The sequence below is a fragment of the Leuciscus leuciscus genome, assembly GCF_965113295.1.
Source record: "Leuciscus leuciscus genome assembly, chromosome: 21".
Lineage (NCBI taxonomy): Eukaryota > Metazoa > Chordata > Actinopteri > Cypriniformes > Leuciscidae > Leuciscus > Leuciscus leuciscus.
Genome location: NC_138745.1, coordinates 30829384 through 30851588, shown reverse-complemented (window position 1 = coordinate 30851588; position 22205 = coordinate 30829384). Strand labels below are relative to the sequence as shown.

General features: G+C 35.1%; 3 protein-coding genes across 7 annotated transcripts in view; all 3 read right to left on the bottom strand.

Moving 5' to 3' along the window:
• Positions 1–8336, bottom strand: part of kif19 (kinesin family member 19) — a 48221-nt gene extending 39885 nt beyond the window's left edge. The window contains exons 1-2 of one of the 2 annotated variants that reach the window (XM_082151867.1): positions 7965–8336; positions 1579–1659 (exon numbers count right to left, since the gene is read on the bottom strand). In XM_082151867.1, the coding sequence (XP_082007993.1) occupies positions 1579–1659; positions 7965–8003 (120 nt within the window). In that variant the 5' untranslated portion in view covers positions 8004–8336. The remainder of the gene's footprint in view (positions 1–1578; positions 1660–7964) is intronic. The other variant, XM_082151866.1, reaches the window with a different exon arrangement.
• A 575-nt stretch (positions 8337–8911) lies between these two features.
• Positions 8912–17331, bottom strand: dnai2b (dynein, axonemal, intermediate chain 2b). Its single transcript, XM_082151664.1, has 13 exons — positions 17258–17331; positions 15907–16094; positions 15607–15768; positions 15320–15450; positions 14527–14669; positions 14310–14423; positions 13801–13940; positions 13595–13717; positions 13275–13498; positions 11823–11958; positions 11564–11710; positions 10363–10587; positions 8912–9762 (listed from the first exon to the last, which is right to left on the bottom strand). Exons 2-13 carry the CDS (start codon positions 16087–16089, stop codon positions 9673–9675), a joined length of 1818 nt encoding a protein of 605 aa, XP_082007790.1. The 5' UTR covers positions 16090–16094; positions 17258–17331; the 3' UTR covers positions 8912–9672.
• Positions 17332–18086: 755 nt separating this feature from the next.
• The window catches only part of ttyh2 (tweety family member 2), a 60411-nt gene continuing 56292 nt past the window's right edge, over positions 18087–22205 (bottom strand). For 2 of the 4 annotated variants that reach the window (XM_082151950.1, XM_082151951.1), the window contains exons 14-15: positions 21676–21702; positions 18087–20329 (exon numbers count right to left, since the gene is read on the bottom strand). In XM_082151950.1, coding sequence (XP_082008076.1) covers positions 20249–20329; positions 21676–21702 — 108 coding nt within the window. In that variant the 3' untranslated portion in view covers positions 18087–20248. The remainder of the gene's footprint in view (positions 20330–21675; positions 21703–22205) is intronic. The other 2 variants (XM_082151952.1, XM_082151953.1) reach the window with 1 other exon arrangement.

Here is a 22205-nt window from a genome sequence, read left to right as displayed (position 1 = left end):
AACAATGCACAGCATCAAAACCTTTCTCTCTATGCTACTAATCCCATCAGCCCTTGTAAAACCAGTTTGCATTGTTAAGTCCAAGTGCTTGAATGTAAACATGACCACCTCAGCTGACCGTCCATGATGGACCTCAACTTTAGACATTCAACAACATCAAAATGACAACCAGTGGCCACAGAGGAAGACCATTTCAAGTTAGCATCTAGCAACCACCAACCACTTGCTAACATGCTACACTGCAGGTAAATACAACAACGTAATGTGTTTTGAAGACAATACCATCATGCATTGAAACAAACACAGTGGATAAAAAAAAACCATAAAAGATGGTGGAGAAAGCAGGAAAAATGTCATTTTGAAATTTAATTAATTATTTAAATATCAAAACATATTGATATAAATGTAGTTAAAACTGAGTATATAACCCAGTATTTGTAGGTGTTACTGTTGTGTATTTCTGTGACTGTTAGAGTATCATTAGCACAGCAAATTCTAATGAATTATCTGTCATATAATTAGCATCAAGTTCTGCTAAAAGTATTTACATTTATTCTTTTTCCATATCATTTTAACCAAAGCAACATATATTCACATGATCCAGTCATACATTTCAAATGGATCAATCCTTGGTATATTGCTAGTGTCACACTATCAATTCCTGTAGCACTTTTATATTGTTCTAAGTTTAACTCAAATGAATGTCACCCTGTCTGATATCTGCCAGCAAATACAGCAATAATTATAACAATTAATTAATCCAAGCTCAGATTTAAATGGGTTCAAATAATTATAATGATATCCTGCTGTTGCAGACGTGGGTACCGTAAATGAAATGTCATGCTGTCCTGAGGTCTCACAGCATTGGCTAATTGTCATTGTGACTCAGACCCTTGAGACTGAATATGTGACTGTACTCGCCTCATTCACTAACACTGGGCCTATTTACCCATAACAGCAGGTTAGCATATGTGCATTACAGCTCTAGAGACACTTAAACTAGCCTGTGGATAACATCGACATAGTCACTGTCTAATTTTAGAACAAGACTTCTGTTGGACATTGTCATCACCATCTAAGCCCTTCTCATATAAAATATAGCCTAAACATTATATTTTTAAATCCACAAATGCATTAATAGAAGTATGGTATCGTGCACTATAGTCTTGCATAGCTAAACAGCAAAAAATGTGGCCCTTCATCACATTTTATTCTGGCCAAAAACCACCCACTTAGACAGCCTGTGCCTGACCTACAAAACAATCAAAAAACCTGATAATAGTTTAAGATTTTGGATTTTAATAGTTTGACATTCACGTGTTTAGCCTCTTGACTGAAAACAACAGATATCCACCACAATTAACACATAAAGACCAGAAAGCAAATCTATACTGATTACACAAAATGTACTCAATGCAGATTGTGTGCACACACACACACACATATAGTCAATCGTCTTTCCAAAAATGTTGAGGCAGTTATGCATATTCTTCATTGAGAAGACTGCATAGTAACATGCAGTGCTGTCCTTGTGCCACACACGCACACACAATAACTGACTGATCTGTCTCCTCTGACCTGGTCATCCACTTTGTGGGCTATAATGGTGGCTCCTTCCTCCAGTTCAGCATCACTCAATGGCCGAATCCGCAGGGCCACCTGGAAAATAAGAAAGAAAGGTAATGCTCTGGCCTCAGAAAGTATTTGAACCCTAAAGCTACGCTTAAAATGTATGAATGTCATTGCATTCAATAAAATATTACATCAAATGCCATTTATTTAAAACACACACACCAAAATCCAACAACAAGACAAAATTAAAGCTGCAAGCAGCATTTAGCGGGGTTCAAGCATTTAGGGTCTTTAAGCACATAAGGCAGTTTAGTGAGTTGTCTGAGTTTTTGTTTAGGATTTACAGGCTTTTGAGTGTTTTTTGCCATACCCATTTTCTAAATGATCCTGTTATGGCTACCCAATGGGTAAAGTTAAAGTTTTTTATATAATTAATAATCTAGAGCTTCCAGAGAATTGTACTGCACTGGTATATTTCCGATCGGGCGAAAAACCTAGGACTAGTTCGCAAAAGTAGGTTTTTAACATAATCGCAAGTATTTAATGAACAAATTGATTGACAGCAGTAGTTCTTGAGGCAAAGTTGTTCTGTATGAGGAGATCTATCAAATGATATGCATCACGTGATTACATAGCCGTAAAACCTGTTAGCGTCAACTAGTGGCTGATTTTTCAAAATTCTTACAGACCTCTAGGGCCACGAGTCGAACATGCCCACCGAGTTTCGTTCTGATCGGCCTCCGTTAAGAGCAAACTAACAGCTTTGAATTAAAATGGTGAGGTATCCTGTTGTAAACATCAACCATGCCTGTTGACAGTTCTCTTTTGTGGGAAAGGAATGAAAAGTTCTCAAATCCGCAGCACAGCCTCAGACATAACATTTATATCCATGATCTGCCATTTTCACTATTGTCCTTGCTTGCTTCTTCACAATACCTGCAGATCTTCTGCTGATTCGGCTGTGCAGGTCTACATTAACACTGCCTGGCCTAGAACATGGACTGGAAAATGCAAATTTGGGGGGTATAAATACTAGCAATTATGTGAAGTGTCAGTGCAAATGAAGTGATAAACACTGACAAAATATGATTGTGTTATAATAGTTATTGTAATATAAGTGTGTTCCATGTTAACTCAATAATGCATGCTTACACACACACACACACACACACACACACACACACACACACACACACACATATACAAATATGTTTTCAATGTCTTTAGGATGTGTTATTGTGAAAAAAATATTTTAATGGTCTAACCATTTCATATATTTCATTGTGATCTATATTATCAGTCAAAAAAAAAATAGCTTTAACCATTTGTTTGTTGACCAAAGCTGAAAGCTGATAAAAAGATTAATACTATGTCTAATACTGCTGCTCCCTCTAGTTGACAACAGTGGAATTACAGCCTCCATCTTACAGTTGAAGTGTTTGAATGAATGAATGGGAATTTGGTTTTTCACTTATATCTCGGGAACCAGAAGGCGAAAAATTCTGAAATTCAGAGCATAGATAGTTCTTGAGGAGCCCTGTTGAATGAGACCATCGCGGTGTTTTTGGGCGATTGGAGCCCGGAAATATGACCGTTCAAAGGCATATCTATTGGGGCTTTTATCTCTGGAATGCCCAGGGCAAATTACACCACATTTGAATCGAAGCTAGCCAAGAACTGGCCCTTTCCAACGAGCTCTCACACAAGGTTCGGGGTGGTCTGGGTCGGGAGTTTCGGCCGTTCAAAATCGGGGGTCCCACGAATTTGCGATTCGTGGGGGGCGCGCTCCCGAGGCCCGCGATGACACGTTTCGATCAAGAGCCCGGAGAGGACCTTACCATCAAAATTTGAGCGCGCAACGACTTTCCGTTTTCGAGTTATGAACGAATTTGTACTGGGGGGGCGTGGCCTAAATGCCGTTTTACTTTCGTTTTCAATTTCCATATCTCAGACAGACAGTGTGACACAATTGTCAATAATAATACTCCAATAGATGAGTTTTGACAAAATGTGATTGTAAATGTTAAAATAATGATTTTATAAAGTCTAAATATGAATGATATAACAATATTAGGGAGTAGTATGATGAAATGGCAGCAGGGGGCAGTAATATACCACTTATTGGCTTAATATGCCAATGTTATTCATTTTCTTTTTTAACTGTTATTTTTTATACTTTTTCTGATAATTATTGATCTATAGAGTCCAGAGATTTGTACTGCACTGGTTTTTAACATTATTTTATAAACATTATATGATATATATAGGTTATAGGAAATATATGGTTTTAAAGCTTTTTGACAGTTATAGCGCCACCTATGGTCCGATCTCCATAAAAATTTCCATGCTTCTTTAGCTTGTTATGTCACATATGCTCATCAATTTTTGTGAAGTTCTGATTTTTCATTTAGGATTTATAGGCTTTTTTGTGTATTCTGCCACGCCCATTTTCTAAATGACCCCATTACAGCCATCCAAATGCAAAATTTCAACTTTTTTTCGATAATTATTGATCTAGAGAGTCCAGGGAATTGTCCTAGACTGGTCTGGTTCTGATTGGGCGAAAAACCAGGGACTAGTTCGCAAAAGTAGGTTTTTAACATGTTTGCGAATATTTAATGAACGGTTTGATTGACAGTAGTGGTTCTTGAGGCAAAGTTGTTCAGCATGAGCAGATCTATCAAATGATAGGCATAATGTGACAATAAGTTTAACACCACGTGATTACGGAGCCATAAAACTCGTTAGCGCCAACTAGTGGCCGATTTCTTTCAAAATTCTTACAGACCTCTAGGGCCATGAGTTGAACATGCCCATCGAGTTTTGTTCCGATCGGCCTCCGTTAACCTTGTCTAATAGGTGCTCAACTTCATTGGCCGATGGCGGCCATGTTTTTTTAGATACGCCAATGTCCTCATAGATATACATGGCACCCTGGACCAAGAGACTGCATGCCAATTTTCAAGTCAATTGGACTAACGGTCAGGTGGTTATAGCCCTTTTCATGTATTTTTCATGTTATAACGCCACCTAGTGTTCAATCGTCGCAATTTTTTTACTGTGACCCCAGATTGAACTCATACACATGTGTTCCGAGTTTGGTGAAAATATCTAATTTCGTTCATGAATTATAACCATTTTAGTAAACTGGCTCCGCCTCCTGCGAACGTTTTGACGCCCCTTAGCAACCGTGGATCGAAATTTCAACTTTTTTTCGATAATTATTGATAATCAGACTCCAGAGAACATTTCTGCACTGGTTTGGTTCCGATTGGCCAAAAAAACCCTCTACTAGTTCGCAAAAGTAGGTTTTGGACAAAATTCAAAATGGCGGAAAAATTTGCATACCGGAAATGAAATTGAAGATATACATTTTGTCCGTCTTGAGACAAGGATTACAGTGATATAAGACACTTGAGTCTGTGACAAAGGGTTAAGGAGATTTAAGCAAAAACGTGATTTTTTTTTGTTTTTTGCACTATAGCGCCACCTATGGGCCAATCGGGATCATACTCTCTGAACCTCTCCTCGATTTTTGTACTACCTTCTGGCAAAGTTTCAAGTCTCTAGCACTTACGGTTTGGGCTGCACGATGCGTTTTACGGCAGAAGAATAATAATAATAATAAAAATCAGCACAATTACAATAGGGTTTCAGCATTTCATGCTTGAACCCCTAATTAATCTAAAGGCAGCACAAGCACACTTTCCAGGTATATATTTTTTCATATATGTATCTGAAATATATGTTTCTATATATATGGAAAAAAAAAAATATATATATATTATCATTGTTTTAAATGATAAAATAATTGATGTATTCATAAAAAGACTTAAAACTATGAGAACACTTTCTAGCTGTTGAGTAATGTTTTGTATCTAATGCAGTGATATTAAGTTTAACAGCATGTGGCTTAATGGTCACTCTATATAATATAATCGTTATGTATCCTTGGGAAATAAGATAGTAGCAGCAGGATACAATTATCTAATGCGAGTACAATTTTCGGTAACACTTTATTTTAGTGTCTTTGTTACATGTAGTTACTATAGTAATAACTATAAATTATGCATAATTACATGTAACTAACCCTAAACCAAACCAAATCCTAATCCTAACCCTATAGTAAGTACATGTAGTTACTTAATATCATTCAGTTCTTAAATGTATAATCACAGTGTAACTAAGACAACTTAAAATAAAGTGTAACCCAATTTTCACATTAACTTGTATTTCAAGGACAGTTCTCTGTTTGAGTCAGCTGGCCAGCAGGAGAATGCATCTGTCCACAACTGAAATAAACACTGAAGGGCAATGGTGCAGCGCAATCTAGGTAGTTAATTATGCAGTATGAATATTATAGCTGGAGGCTATTCTTGCTTGTAGAGCAAGAAATGCTGTCTGATTTAATATGCTTAATGGGATGCGGCTAAACCTGTTCTGTTATGTTGCTCTCAGCGAATACTTGCATAAAGCCACAGAACATTTCTCCACCTAAAAATATAGGCCACAGATTTACAGAGCAGCAGCAGTAGTTGTTTTCCATTATTATTGATGTTATAATAATAGAGAATCTGGACTAAAATGTACAAAACTGTCCCACATTTTCATTCCTTAAAGCACTGAAATGATGTCTTACAGTGGAAGAAGAGAAAGGGAACTTAAACTGCACTGTGAATTATTGAGAGTGGGGGCAAAAGATCACTAGAAAACAGGTATTAAGCTCTCAGAGAATCTAAATATAACAAGTGTAGACTGTCAGATTGAAATCTGTCCTGGGGTTTTAAGTGGACGGGCTGTCGGGGAATGAAATGTAGATTTTATTCAATTCTATAGCCACTTGTTTGTTTCTATATACATTTGTGTATATTAAATAATGTATGTCTACAACACATTTGCATGAGGTATGAAAGTATATGCACATATGCATAGTTAATGCATAATGCATGCATGAACTCTTTTTTTAACAACATCAAGACATTAGGTTAAGATTGTATTAAATTAAAATAATATATTTAATAGTTTATTTAACTGGTCACCATATCTATTAAGTCTGTCACAATTTTAAATCACCTTTTTGCCTCAGTAGATCATTGTAAATGGTCATGTGGTGTGTAACACATAAATAAATATATATAAAAAAAATTGAAATACCGGTACTTTATTAAGTCTCTCAATATAAGCTAAAAAAAACGATATAATCCAATGTTGGAAACAGTTGTGCTGCTTAATATTTTTTCTATAACCTGTGATACTTTTTTTCAGGATTCTATGATGAATAAAAAGTAAAAAAGAACAGCGTTTGTTTAAAATATAAATATTTTGCAACAATATACACTAGCGTTCAAAAGTTTGGGGTCAGTATTTTATTTTTATTTTTATATTTATACTTTTATTCAGCAAGGATGTGTTAAATTGACAAAAAGTCAAAGTAAAGATTTATATTGTTAGCAAAGATTTATATTTGGAATAAATGCTGTTAATTTTAACTTTTTATTCATCAATAAATCCTGAAAAAAATGTTCCAAAAAAAATATTAAGCAGCACAACTGTTTCCTGGATTAATGGCTGATGAAAATTCAGCTTTGTATCACAGAAATAAATTATAATTTAAAGCATATTAAAACAGAAAACCATTATTTTAAATTGTAATAAAAGTTAACCATATTACAGTTTTTCTGTATTTTTTATCAAATAAATGAAGGCTTGATGAGCAAGAGACTTCTTTCCAAACTTTTGACCTGTACTGTATAGGCCTAAACAATAACTTGCAACACAGTCTAAAAACTGTAATGATAAAACATACACATAAAATATAATCCATGTCTCATAATAAACACACACACACGCGCGCGCGCGCGCAAACTACACAAGTGTGTTAGAATGCAGATGCTATGCCCTACATAAAGTAACCTACATAATGATATACACATGAAGAGTTCAGATGCAAAAGCCTCTAACGTTAAATGCCATCTGAAATGTTCTTATAGAATGATCATTTTTATCAAGCTCGTATATTTAAATTCAATAATTTCACTCAAATGGCAATGAAGATTACCTATTAATTGTCATTTAAGTGAAATTACTGAACTTAAATATACAAGCTTGATAAAAATGATCATTCTATAAGAAAATTTCAGATGGCATTTAACGTTAGAGGCTTTTGCATCTGAACTCTTCACATATTATTATTATTATTATTATAGGTTGAAAAAAAGTTTAAAACAACAGCTAAGCATATACGACCACAATATGTACAGTAAATACAGACTCTACATGGGATAATCTAACGTTACATGAATACATAGCCTAGCCTACACATTTTTGGCTGAACACAGTTTACAAACTCTACTAGACAGAAGTGCAGGAAAATAAGAAGTCAGTGGACTTACTGTCAGCTGCTGATCCTTTGACTCCGCTGTGTCCTTCATCGTAATGTTTTGCGGGACGTTTGGACGGTTATGAGTAAACTAAAACATGCGCGTCGCGTGAAGAAGAGGGTACAGACGCCACGAGCTCATGGTTCATCTAACAATTCACCTGCGCTTCTTTCTCTCGACGAGTATAGAAAACACACCGAACGATCAAACACGGGCCGTGGAGTCCGTCAGGTCCATGTCTGAGCAGGATGTGTGTCTCTCCACCCACAGTAAACCCGTGAGTGAGCGTGTGTGTGTGTGTGTGTGTGTGTGTGTGTGTGTGTGTTGTGTTTGTGATGTCCCTAGAGATGAGAGGAACAGTAGTGCAGTGCGCACTCGCTCGTCATCCACCGCGGCTGATGCTTCACTCAGGTGGGCAGGAATTCTCCGACTCTGAGGCAACAGCGAAACCTGCTGGTCAGGCCTTGAACTGCAGCTTCATTCCTGTAAATATTCGATAAATTAAAGAAGTATTAATTATTATTATTAATAATAATAATATTATATATAGTTATTAAATAATAATAATAAATAAATAATAATATTATGTATTAATATAAACAAACATTATTGTTGTATGGGAGTTATATCATTTATATCATTTGATTTTCTATAAATTTACATTTTTAAAGAAATAATTATAACACAGTTCACTAACTTTAAGGTTTGTTTTTTACGTTATATTTATAATTCTAGAATGTCAGCCTTTTATTAAGACTTAGTTTTATCATAACCCAGAACGTTTGTATGACCGACATCCATTTATTTTTCTAATTCTCCACAAATTACAAATTTTACTAATAAAACTAATACTACTACTACTAATAACAATAATAAATATGATTATTATTATTATTATTTCAGAACTGGAAATATTGTTCATAACAGAAGAGATACACTCAAGGTAGTGATTTGTAAATTTGTAAATATTTTATTACAAAAATGATGTCGTTATTATAACAGTTTTACAGCTCTTCCATTTCAGACAACATAATCTGGTGCTGTTTTGAGAATATAAAACATGAGTGGAAAATCAGAAACAACACTGACAAGTGTTGGACTAATTGCAACAATCATACATATTTAAATCAATTTAATTATGCAACACAATGTATTTAATTAGACACTTTATGATATAACATAAGAACAGTCAGCTATATTTATTCCTTATAATAAATTCTTAATGCACATTCCTGCAAGTCGTCATGTTTGTTTGTATAGCACTTTTCACAATACATATCATTTGAAAGCATAGTCCCTGAACAATTCATCAGTGTATTAACTTTTCAAACCTAGGAATGACCACCTGACTCCATTCTGGTATGTAACACCCACTTTACACAATCCAGTCAATTCATGATAAATAAATTCTATGATATTATATTTTTTTCTCATTGAATATCCATTGAAATACATCACATTATGAAAGTAAAATGGGTTATGAACAGCGTTTCAGTGTGAGACCCGTGGAAACCAGTTGCATAAACCTAGCCGCTAAGTTAAGACTTAAGAACTAGTCTGACCAACAAGTAATTAGTTTGGGCTAATCAGATTCAAATCAGACCAATCTACCTCGTTATATGACTAGCTTGAAAAATGTATAAAGAAAAAAAATAGATGACTAACTTATAAGACTAGTCTAAGCAGTTGATGCAACCAGCCTCAGCTCTGTGTTCACAGTCTACAGAGAGATTTCTCTTCTTGTAAAGGAAGCGACACCATTAGTTTCATGCTCCTCCTGGAAATCTTTCTCTTCACACACGCCTTTCTCCTGCAGGGAATGAAAAACAAATCATCTTAGAAAAGACAGATCAGAAACTATGAGACCAGGCAAAATTCATTTCCTATAGAAATCACACGAGACACTAAAAACAAACCTAATTATAAACCCCTCTTTATTTTCAAATAACTTAGGTCCTTGAAAAGGCCAAAACCATTAATCACATGAGCCTTTGAGTAGATGGGCCTATAGCAATACACTTCTGATGGTCTCACAAGCTCAAATGCCTCCTCACCAATCACGGGGGAGCATAAAGCATTCTGGGTACAGACAAAGTAGACTTTATTGATTTTTCTTTCTTTGTCTTTCACAATAGAGCTTTTTCACCCCAGCTAACAGGGTTATATATAGCGTTCAGGACCCTTATCTTATTGGAGCAACAGTCCAAACATAGGGTACAATTTGTTTAAGCTCCACAAAGGGGGGCAATTTCATTTGACAGGCCGTTCTGAAACACACACATATGACAACACCCATCAAAAACACACAGATGTGTGTTTAAAAACCTCGATTAAAGCTTTCAGACGTCAGACCTGAAGCTCAAAAACATAAACACAATCATAAACATGTTAGAAGCAGAACATCCTTGACCATATCTCTTTCTTTCTCCTCATTCCTCTCTTTCGTCTTCTCGGCTTCTAACATGTGGAAGAACTCTGTCTCTGCACGGGCCACCAGCTCCTCAGTGCTCTCCTCCCCATCCGCCTCTTTGGCCTCGTCCTCTCGGCTCTGTTCGGAGCGGCTGCGTTCCTTCAGGCGCATCTCTCTGTGCCGAGCTTCCAGAATCTTCTCCCGCTTGGTCTCGCGTTCAAACATCTGCAAAAATCAAGGGAAAATACACCCCACAAGTCCAGTCTATGACAGATGGATGTACAGTAAATACAAAATTATTTTTACACCCATTTTTTCTTACCTCTAGGATAATTATTGAATTATTGATAATTATATCATTCTAGATTTTTTATATTATAGATTTTGGTTACACTTTATTTTAAGGTGTCGTTGTTGCAATGTAATTATACATTTAAGTACTGAGTAATATTAATTAATAACATGTACTTACTATAGGGTTATAACCAAATTTACCATAATTTACTATTATTACTATGGTAAGTACATGTAACATATGTAACAAGGACCATATATATATATATATATATATATATATATATATATATATATATATATATATATATATATATATATATATATATATATATATATAAAATCAATATGATTGATTAATGTCAACATTTACTAATACATTTTAGGATTAAAAGTTGTATCTGTTAACATTAGTTAATGCACTGTGAACTTACATGAACATGAATTTTTTTATTAACTAACATTAAAAAAAGGTTAATAAATGCTGTAAGAATATATTTCTCATGGTTAGTTCATGTAGGTTAATGCATTAACTAATGTTAACCAATTAAACCTTATTGTAAAGTGTTACCAAGACTTCTATTTCAAATAAATGTTGTTCTTTTGATCTTTCTCTTCATCAAATAATCTAAATGAATGTGTCATGGGTTTATCAAGCAGCACAGCTGTTTTGATAATAATAAGAAATGTTTCCTCATATTAGAATGATTTCAGAAGAATCATGTGACACTGAAGACTGGAGAGTAATGATGCTTTGCCATCACTTGAATAAATTACCTTTTAATATAGACAATATTACAACATTACAGTATTTTTTATCAAATTAATGCAGCCTTTGCATAAGCATTAGCGACTTTGTTCAAAAACATGAACAAACCTTACGTGTTCAGGTGTGTTTGTGTCTCACCTCTGAGACCAGGGCTTTCTCGTTCTTCTGCAGTGTGCACAGGCCTGATGAAATCTCCAGCAGTGTGGTGGTTCCCAGCTGAGAGCCACAGCCCAGGTAACGGCCGTTATCTTGCACCCGGACGCTGTACAGGGCTTCATCACAAACCTGTGTGAGAGAAAAAACATACACACATTGGGAATATTTCCTCAAACAGATAACGCTGAAATGTTGAACTGTGAGATGGTTTCAGTACAAGGAGGAGACATTAAGCACCAACTTTGAGGCTGAGAGTGGGGTCGTTCTGTTTAAACAAGATGTCCCACACGTCCAGGGTGCCGTCCATCTTTACTGTGAAGAAGACTGAGGGTCTGACTGGACTCCAACAGCCATCTAACAGATGAGCCATGTGATACCTGGAGAAATAATAGATTAGAAATACTGGCACCTGTGCAAGTTTTACCAAACATCTACACTAATAATTTGGGGTCGGCAAGAATTTTATTTTATTTTATTTTTTATGTTTTTGAAAGAAATATCACCAAGCTCACAAAGGCTGCATTTATTTGATAAAAAATACAGTAAAAACAGCAGGATTATTATTATAATTAAAACTAGATGTTAAGATGTTAACTGAAAAAAACAACAACAAAAAACAAAATATATATATATATTATTATTATATTTTTTTTTTCAGCTAGTTGCCACAATAAAAATGAATACTAAAATATTATAAATAATTAAAAAAACATAAAAACTTAAACTGAAATTAAAATTAAAATGGAAAATATAAACATAAAATCGAATTCAAAATAATACAAATTATACCAGTATCTCAATGACACTAAAATAACACTGAGAAACAATCATATTGTGAAATATTATTACAATTTAAAATAACTGTTTTCTAATGTAACATATTTTTTAAAGGGATTTAAGAAAAAATAGGGAAGATATTTAGAAGAATATCAGTAACCAGACAGTTTCTGGTACCATTGACTTCCATAGTCATATACTTCCATAAAATATACTATGTTTTTTTAAATATACTATGTTTTATTGTGTAATAAAACATAGTATATTTCCTACTATGGAAGTCAATGGTACCAGAAACTGTCTGGTTACTGACATTCTTCTAAATATCTTCCTTTCTGTTCAGCAGAAGAAAGAAATTCATACAGGTTTGAAACAACATGAGGGTGAGTATATGATGACAGAATTTTCATTTTAAAGTGGAGTATCCCTTTAATTCCTTTGATGTCAAAGCTGAATTTTCAGCATCATTACTCCAGTCTTCAGTCACATGATCCTTCAGAAATTGCTCTAAAATGCTGATTTGACGCTTAAGAAACATTTCTTATTATTCTCAATATTGAAAACAGTTGTGCTGCTGCCTAATATTTTTGTGGAAACTGTGATATAATTTGTTTTTGTTTTTTTTCTCAGAATTCTTTGCCGAATAGAACGTTTTAATTACAGTATAAATAAAGAACAGTATTCATTTCAAATGGAACTCTTCTGAAACAATGTAAAAGTCTTTACTGTTGCTTTTGATCAATTTAATGTGTTGTTGCTAAAGAGAAATATTAACTTCTTAAAAAAAAAAAAAAAAAAAAAGTCTTACTGACCCCAAACTTTTGATTGGTAGTGTACATAAAACTGATATTTCCCCCAAAATTTAAAAGAGAATTACTTTTGTAATGCAGTATTTGAACAACGAAACATAAGTTACTTGGTCCACATAATGGAGGACTCCTTGATGTCCTCTGACCAGATGCGCGCGGTCCAGTCAGCCACGGTCAGGAAGTTCTTAGGAAAAAACGGGTTCCTCTGCAGGGCGTAAATGGGACCAAGGTGTCCGCTGTATGTGCTTACAATCTTCTCAGCTGGGGTTTTTGCTTTGCGATTGCATGAAACCACAAGACCCTGCTCTGTGCCCACCATGAACTTAGTAGGCTTGTGTAATCAAAAACAAAGGATGTTTAAGAACATCTGTTTCCACAAGGTTTCTTCTTGCACTGGGACAAAAAAAAAAAAAAGAACTGGTCTTACCATAGTGGTCTCAAACTCCAGTGAGATTGCACCAAGGGCATTATCAAGGTTCCACTTCTTACTGGGGTCCAGCACAAGTCTCTCAGTGGGCTCACTCAGCTTACGAATGTCCCACCACAGCACCTGGTGTCAGATGCATGAGTAGATTTTATCTCTGAGGACTGCAATGCAAGTCTCAATGACATATTGTGTCATTGCACACAGACCTGACCATCTGTAGAAGCAGAGAAGACGTCCATGCCTGTCTTCGACTGCAGCCAGATGACTTTGTAGACAGGATCTCTATGGCTGTGTTCGATGGTGGACATCTCTACTGGCTGGCTGCCTTTGCGTGTGTCCCAGTACGCTGGTAACAGGGTAAACAACACAGTGGTCATGCATAATTTTACAAAAACAAACAAGGACATTTGTGTAAAATTACACAATGACATCTACAAATGCCATTCCAAAGTACATACTAATTTCAACTATGCATTCAATGCCAAAGGCAATTAGTTCAGCCATTGGACTTTACAAAACACACACGTCTATCAAACACTATTCAGACAAGGTCAAAGATACTTTTTTCCCATTAACCATAATTTATTGAGAACTAAAAATGCCCAGAGCGACTGAGGCCAATCTAATTAAGCCACTGAAAAAGTTAATATGGTCATAAGTGTTTTGGTAGCTGGAATAGAAAAATTCAAAGAGATGCTCAGGCGCTAAAGCCTACCAATTTGTCCATTGTAGCTTCCCCCAACGAGAATGTGTGAATCTTTTGGGTTGTACTCCAGACAAACAAGTGGACACACAGGTTTCAGGGTCATCTCAGGTTTATTGTGATTTTCTGAAGGTGAAAAGAATATTTTATTTTTTCAATATTGTTTGCCCTTTCTAAGTGTGGCGACTCATTTATATCACAGAAAAATGCTCTTTTTTTTATGGCATACCAATGTCCCATATGTAGGAGTCGAAGCTCATGTCATCGGGTGCTTTCTGAAACTCCAGGGAAGAGTAGGCGACAGCAAGCTTATGGTTACCATCGGGGTGCCAGGATAAACTTGTGGCTGTGCGCTTCACTTCATTTGGGTCTCTAGAAAAATGCACAGATACCCGAATTTTTAAGTACTATATGACTCAATAGTAATGTCTCTTAAGTTTTGTACAGTTGAACAGTAGTGTGTGTGTGTGTGTGTGTGTGTGTGTGTAAGCTCAAATGTGCTGCTTAACACAAGAATGAACCTCATTGGTTCTCGCACGTTAAGCGAGCATGCTTGAGCTTCCGTTTACCACAACTAATGTGTTAGTTGATGAATGTTTAAATGTGAATAAAAGCCTAAATTCAATCTGCTTATCATATAAAGCGATCGTGTCTCTTCAGAAAATTTGGACTAAATCGCTCAATTCATATAGATTATTTTTAAGATCTCTGTATGAACTTTATGAAAAGTCGTAGTTGCGTAGCTGTCAATGGAAGGACAGAAATCTCTCAGATTTCATCAAAAAGACCTTCAATTGTGTTCCGAAGATGAACGAAAGTGGAACAACATGAGGGCGAGTAAAGACAGAATTTTCATTTTTGGGTGAACTATCCCTTTAAGAAACATTTCTATTAATATATAAATGTTTAAATGAACACAGTATTTACCCAAAATGTCCTAAAAATCTGTTGAAAAGAGAAAATGTTTTATTCATTCACAAAGCTTGTGCAAGTGACCTGGATGATATTGCTCTTGTGCTCACCTGAAGACATTGATTGTCTTCGCTGATGGCTCTTCCTCTGATTCCTCCACCACCTCTTCCTCGACCTCATCATCAAAAAAGTCCTGGTAGATGTTAATGGCGTTGTTCTGCTTGCTACAGTGTTCCATGAGCTGCAATGGGTAAAAGTGGAAACTCTTTGTTTTAATAAAGAAGTCAAAAACATGTCTTCCTCTGAGAGGAAGCTCACAATACAGGTTTACATATAAGCCCTGCACATCATCTCTCGTCTCAAATATAATACTTCATGGTTAATTTAAGGCACTCACACCAGCAATCTGCATAATCGTGTTCTGATAGTGTTCATCCTTCTCCACTTTCTTCCTGTAGCGGATGGTCGCCTCCACGTCCTCTGGATTGAGATCTTTCGGCCACCCTCCTTCCACATGGTTTATTCCTCGTGACTCTGATTCAAAGCGCTCTGTGTTCACCTAAACAGGACAAGAATTTCATGTTAATTCAGACTATGATTTAAACTAATTTCTTTATGAAAATATTGTAACTCTAATATTACATTTTATGAATGTACAGTTGTTTAAAAAAAACAAAAAAAAACACGCTGGTCTCACCTCATGCTCTGACATTTCCTCTGCGCACTGCATGGAGACATTACACGGATCTCTCACGGTGAAGTTTGCAGCGAGGGAAGGGTCAGGCAGAATGTCCACATGCAGCTCAGCCGGACGGTCTGAAAAGTTACACTGGCGGCCAAACTCACTGCGCTTTTTTGTGTACACGTACACAATCTCCATCTTAGCTAAAGGTAAGACAAGTTACAAGATTCTCATGATCAAATGCGCATTTTTAGACATTTGAACAAATTGTGGTTTAAAAATTGTAGGGTAACTGTTTTGTTTTCACTAGTCAATTTGCAATGGTCCTGTGGGGTGACAAATTAATAATAAAAATTTAAATAAATACTAATATGCCTTACATTTCCTCAATTAATTTAAATACTAATAATAATAATTTAAAGGAATTATAGTATGTCACACCCTCTTACTGATGACAAAACCAAGCTGGTGATTAATTTTTAAAAATACAAATGTGCCATATATTTTGCCAATTAATGTAGCCATGAAAGTTTCTATAATTATTATACATAAAGATTTAAGATTTTTGGATTAAAATAGTTTTGGAGTAATTATATGTCACACACTTACTGATGAGAAAATCAAGCTGAAACTCTGAAAACAAACATTTTATGTTGTAATGATGAAAACACTTAAATGTTTTACAGTGAAGTATTTTAGATTATAATACTAAACTGGTCACCAAAGATTATCTGCTTACTAAACTAGACAAAAAAACTTAAAATCTGATCAGCATCATTAAATTATACATTTTATGATAGGAGCACCTCATCTCCCTCTCTTTCCTTTGCTGTAGTAACGTTTTGCTAAGTTACAAAAACACAATTTCTAAAGAAAAAAAAGAAATGATTGGGATTGTTTTCTCTATTTGATCATTTTGAAAGTATTATGGGAACGTAACTTGTAAATGTATCTTATGTAACGTTTAAAAGAACATTAATCGAACGCCTAACTAAAATGCTTCAGAAAAACGTTCCATGAATTATTTAAATAACATTTTTGTGCTAATGTGTTGATGACGTTACAGACAACTTTAAACGAACGTTCTATTGACGTTGCTAGAAGAACTTTAGTTCTTAACTTTGAGAGAACCTTGCCAGAGAATGTTAGCCAAAGTTCTGAGTGAGAACGTCTCCTGTCACCTGGGTTAACGTTACTGTTACTGTTAGGGAAGTCCAACCAAACATCAGCAGCACACCCATATCATAAGGTCTAAAGCGGTGTCAAAAGTTTTGGAAAGACTTCCAGAACAGTACACGTATCAGTCTATGGCAGGCAGCCTTTTATAGTTAAAACCTTTCAAAATAAGACATATATTTAATATTACCTGATTTTGTGACGCTTTCTGGGTTTCGATGGTTTTAGTGGTTCACTGGTCTGTAGTTTACCGTAACCTAGCAGCGGTGGCGCAAGTGACGTCACGTTTGCATACATACTTTTACTCTCTTTAAAAGTGCTAATATCAATGGTAATAAATACTAATAGCAACTAATGCTACTTAGAATTGTACACGTAGATATAAATGAGCTATTTTATAATGTTTCACTCGCATATGAGATGAACATTGACTGTTTTGTTTTACCTCAGGCTTTCCGCTCTTCTACTGGAGTTCGACAACAGGGCCAGTAGAGAGCGCCATGTAACAACACTCATAGGGTTCAATGAGAAAAGCACCATGAAAACTCTTTTCAGGAGTTATGCGGAACATAAGAGTGGTTAAATAAACAGTTTCAGTTTATTATTTCATTATCATTCATTTAGTTTTAAGCGAGGCATATTTGTGGCTAGATCTCAGCTGCCTTATTTAGTCCAAAAACAAATGTTAGCTATATAATACAGATCTTACCATAAAATTAAACTGTATTCACAGGACAAGATGGCCTATTATTACAAACGTCATGTCGGGTCAAGTTGTCATGTAATAAAAATGTATTAACACTTGCAAAACGGTTTGATACTCTAGTCTTGAACACTATCATTTACATTTTTTGTAGTTTTATAATTGTTTTGAGGTTTACATTTGCAAAGCCCCAAATAGTCTGTTTTATGGAAAGTAACATTTTCCCCATTTAGTTTGAAAACCTGCCCTGCTATTTGCTTGTATATAAATGTTATATACATTCCAAAATAAAAGTTTTCACTCAAATGACACTCAATTCAGTTCAAAATGGTTTTATTATATCCATGTTTCTGTCCTCTAAGTTTGACAGAAATCAAGCACCACCTCACTGTCTGCAACAGTGTTATTCATGCACCCCAATTATTAAAATCAGTTGTTTTAAAAACACTATATGCAATAAACCAGACGGAAGCCACCATCAATCTCAAACGAGGACACGGTGTACAAGCATCTGTCCAAGTAGCTGATTTTATCAAACAATATACTGAGAATGGCACACAAGAATGGAGCAAAGAAATACAAATAATCACACATCTGTTACCATACAGGTTATCTACAGCTGGTCAAAAGGTAATTCAAAGCATATGCATTGCTGCATGGGAAAAAGTTGGCTCAGTGTGCTTTCTACACTTGGTACGAAAAGAAGGTCTGAGATTTTAAGTTCCAGGTAAAATTACCTCTCATTTGTGCTCGCTGGAAATGAGGTGAAAATCTCTCTGGATGTTAGAAACATCATTTGTGGTACAAAGTGACTGTGTTTGGTCACTATAAACCCAAAGTGATCATGTTGTGCTTTAAGATGCCTCTATGAATAAAACAAACAGAAAAGCTTTTATTCTCCCTCTTTGTCCCATCCCTGCTAATACAAAGTGGGAACTCACTGAATAAAGCAATGAAAGGGAATGAAAACAAAGGCTTTAGAGGCACAAAACATGCTTCCATTCTTGGCACATAAGACATTTAGAAAACAAAATATTCACTTCAAAATAAGATAAAAGGCATTAGTATCTGTACAGTTAGCCATCATAAAAAGTGATGACATGTTCATGAAGTTCACAATGCACAGTAGCTAAAAAACGTAAGACAACTTTTCACGAGCAACAATTGCTTAGAAAAGTACCTAGCAAAGGGTTACTATGTTGACACTAGCAATGCTGTACACCATGTAGGACTATATGTCCAATGGACAGAATATTGATACTTCAACCAGTGTCCACACTTATATGTACAAACTTTAAAATGACAAATGGGCAACCTTTAGAAGGTTATGTACTCCGGTCCAAAAAAAAAAAAGAAAAAAAAAAGAAAGGGTCCTACTTAATATTAGGTGTCTTTAACTGCTATGTACCATGTATTATATATATTATAATAATACTTTTTTTTTTTTAGCAGTCTTGTTAGTTAACTAAAATTACAAGTAAAATAATAATAGTATATAAGTACCAGTATACTAATATATAAATTAAAAATATATAAATAATGGCAACAGTTTATTTTACAGTGTCCCTGTTACACATTTTACATGTAGTTACAAACAGTAATTTAAGCATAGTTATAAGCAACTAACCCTAAACCTAATTATATATTAAGTACATGTAGCCAATTAATATTACTCAGTACTAAATTGTATAATTACACTGTAACAAGGACACCTTAAAATAATGTGTAGCCTAGTAAATACTACTAAAATAACACTGATTGTTAGGTACCATTTTGTGCTCATGTTGTATTGCACAACACTTTTGCTGCTACTGAGGTGGGATACGGATACGTATTGGGACAGGTTTTGTGGTATAGTTATAGGTTTAAAGGTAGATTAAGGGGTAAGCAAAGGGTCAACAGTGTAATAGATGCAATTACAGAAATTAACAACAGATGCAATTTCATTATTTATTTAAATATTTAAATGTATTTAAATAAATACAATGCAAAAATGTATGTACACAATAAGTGCATTGCATCCAATGAATCATTTAAAATGTTAGTACATAGTAGTTAAAGACACTTAATATAAAGTGGGTCCAAAATAGTTTTTGTAACCCACACTGAACAGTTTCTGCACTTAAAAGGCAATAGGGAAGACCAACAGTCTATTTGATGAAAAATATGACGTAAACAAACAAATAAAAGATTATTAGAGAGAGGATATTTCAGAAACTCACAAATGTGTCAGTAGTGAGGGAAAAGATGCATTGCACCATCAGAATAATCGACAAACACACACATACATGCACGCACCCATATGGACACACACAGAGTGCTTCTAAAATCATGTTCTCCTCTCAAACTGTGGTCCTGTAACACAAATAAAGATGCGCACACATGCTGGCGTGAGTGTTTTCCATGTGTCCATACGTCCGGCGTGTAAAGAGTCACACCAGACAAAACGTGTGCATGGCAGAAGAAAACGGATCAGTTCTACGCTCGGAAATCCTCCCCAAAGTGTCTGATCTGGTCTTCGGTCATGGAGAGGTAGGTGGCTCTCATGGTTGGAGAGTACTGGGGAGAACAGCAACACAGGAGTCACAAACTCACACTATCTAGATGGACAGTTAAAGCAAACGACGACTATTTTTCAAGAGTGAAATGAAAATGAACTACACTTTGTGTTTGTTGTGGACTAAAAGTCTTTACTATGGGGTAGCTTGTTTCCACCAAAGAATAAAAAAAAATTAACAAAAAGGTAATTACGCCTTGTCACAATTCCAACCTTTCTTGTCACAATTCTGAGACTTGCAAATAAAAGTTATTAAGTCAGAATTGCAAGATAAAAACTCATAATTGCAATAAAGATGTCAGATTTTTTGTCTCTTCAAATTGTGAGTCCGCAATTCGACTTTATATCTCACAATTCTGGCTTTTTACTAAGAATCGAGAGAGAAACTTGCAAGTTATAAAGTCAGAATTGGGATATAAACTTGCAGCTACAAGAAAAACGTCAGTTTTTGTTCTGAGAATTGCGAAAAGCAATTCAGATTTTATAACTTCAATTGCGAGTTTATATCCAGCAATTCTGACTTTTTCCTCTCACAATTGCAAGTTTATGGCCCCGTTTACATCTGGTATTAACGTTTGGTCGATCGGATCACAAGAGGACAACACTAAATACAGGTGTAGATGGGGTCTAAAACTTTTTGAGCTTGTCCAATTTTCGACCACTTCCAGAGGTAGCCGAAAACGAAAACTGATTGCTTTCATAGTGTAAACGTTCATATGGTTGAATGCGTTCGAACAGCCACAAAAGCCTACTGACATACTGACTTATGTCACAATACTGAGAAAGAGAATTACGAGATATAAACTCACAATAGCAAGAAAAAAGACTAAAGCTGCAAGCTAAAAAGTCACAATTACCTTTTTTAATTTTATATTCCCTGGACGAAACAAGCTTCCATACGATTACTGATGATGCTAAGGCAGGTTTTTTAGATAGTTAATATCCAAAAGACTGTAATTCTGTCATAGTTTACAAATCATCATGTCGCTCTAAACCTGTATAAAGTTTTCAGGCGACAAAAGGGTCCTAAAGGCATGCTAGTGACCAGACAACACTACAATTAGACAAAGAATTACAGAAAAAAATGTTGCAATTCTTGCAAATACATTCTGACCTCCTAACAATAGGGGGCGTGCTCTATATAACTCATATGTGTCTAACATACAACATGTGTGGGTGTGTCTATGAGGAATTGAGGATCCATGCCAGGAGTGAAAAAGGGAAAAAAATAAAAATCACCCAAACAAAATTTATTATAAAAACAAGGGATGAAATAACAGAAAAATTGGGGGAGGATCAGAGAACAGAGGGACTGGGACAATAATACTGCAATCATACAGCAACTTACGCGGTTTATATATGGCTGAGAGTAAAGCTCCAAAAAGAATTGTTTTTTGTTGTTGTTGATGTTTTGTTTTGTTTTTAAATAAGAAAAATAAGAACAGAAACATACAAACAGAGAAACATACAAACAAACAAAGAAAAAACGTAAAATAAGCTATTAGCAGAAGACAGTACAAAACCACTAAAGAGCATAGAATATTAAGAATAGAAATAATCAAGGTAAGAGTTTAAAGTCAACATGAAATCAAACTTCAGCCCAATCACATCAGGAATAAGTACTAAGCAAGTACACTTCTGTTCAACCAATTTTTTGTGTTTTTAAGTTGATGCAGCTCTTGATGGAAATAAATGTTGTGATGTTATTTCCATCAAGTTGTACACAAATTTATGGTAAATATCTTGTATTGACAATGCATGAGTCCAGCACTCTGTAAAATCTCCTCCAGCACATCACAAAGACTTTCAATGAATTTAAGCTCTGGACTCAGAGGTGTATCAACTCATGAGTGAAAATGATTATTCATGCTCCCTCAT

Excerpts from the sequence above, each read along its gene's own strand:
- dnai2b (XM_082151664.1), bottom strand. The coding sequence starts at position 16,089 with ATGGAGATTGTGTACGTGTACACAAAAAAGCGCAGTGAGTTTGGCCGC. Across the intron at positions 13,499-13,594 it reads TGGAGTTTGAGACCACTATG|CCTACTAAGTTCATGGTGGG; the intron begins GTAAGACCAGTT and ends TGATTACACAAG. Across the intron at positions 10,588-11,563 it reads AGAAAGCCCTGGTCTCAGAG|ATGTTTGAACGCGAGACCAA; the intron begins GTGAGACACAAA and ends TGATTTTTGCAG.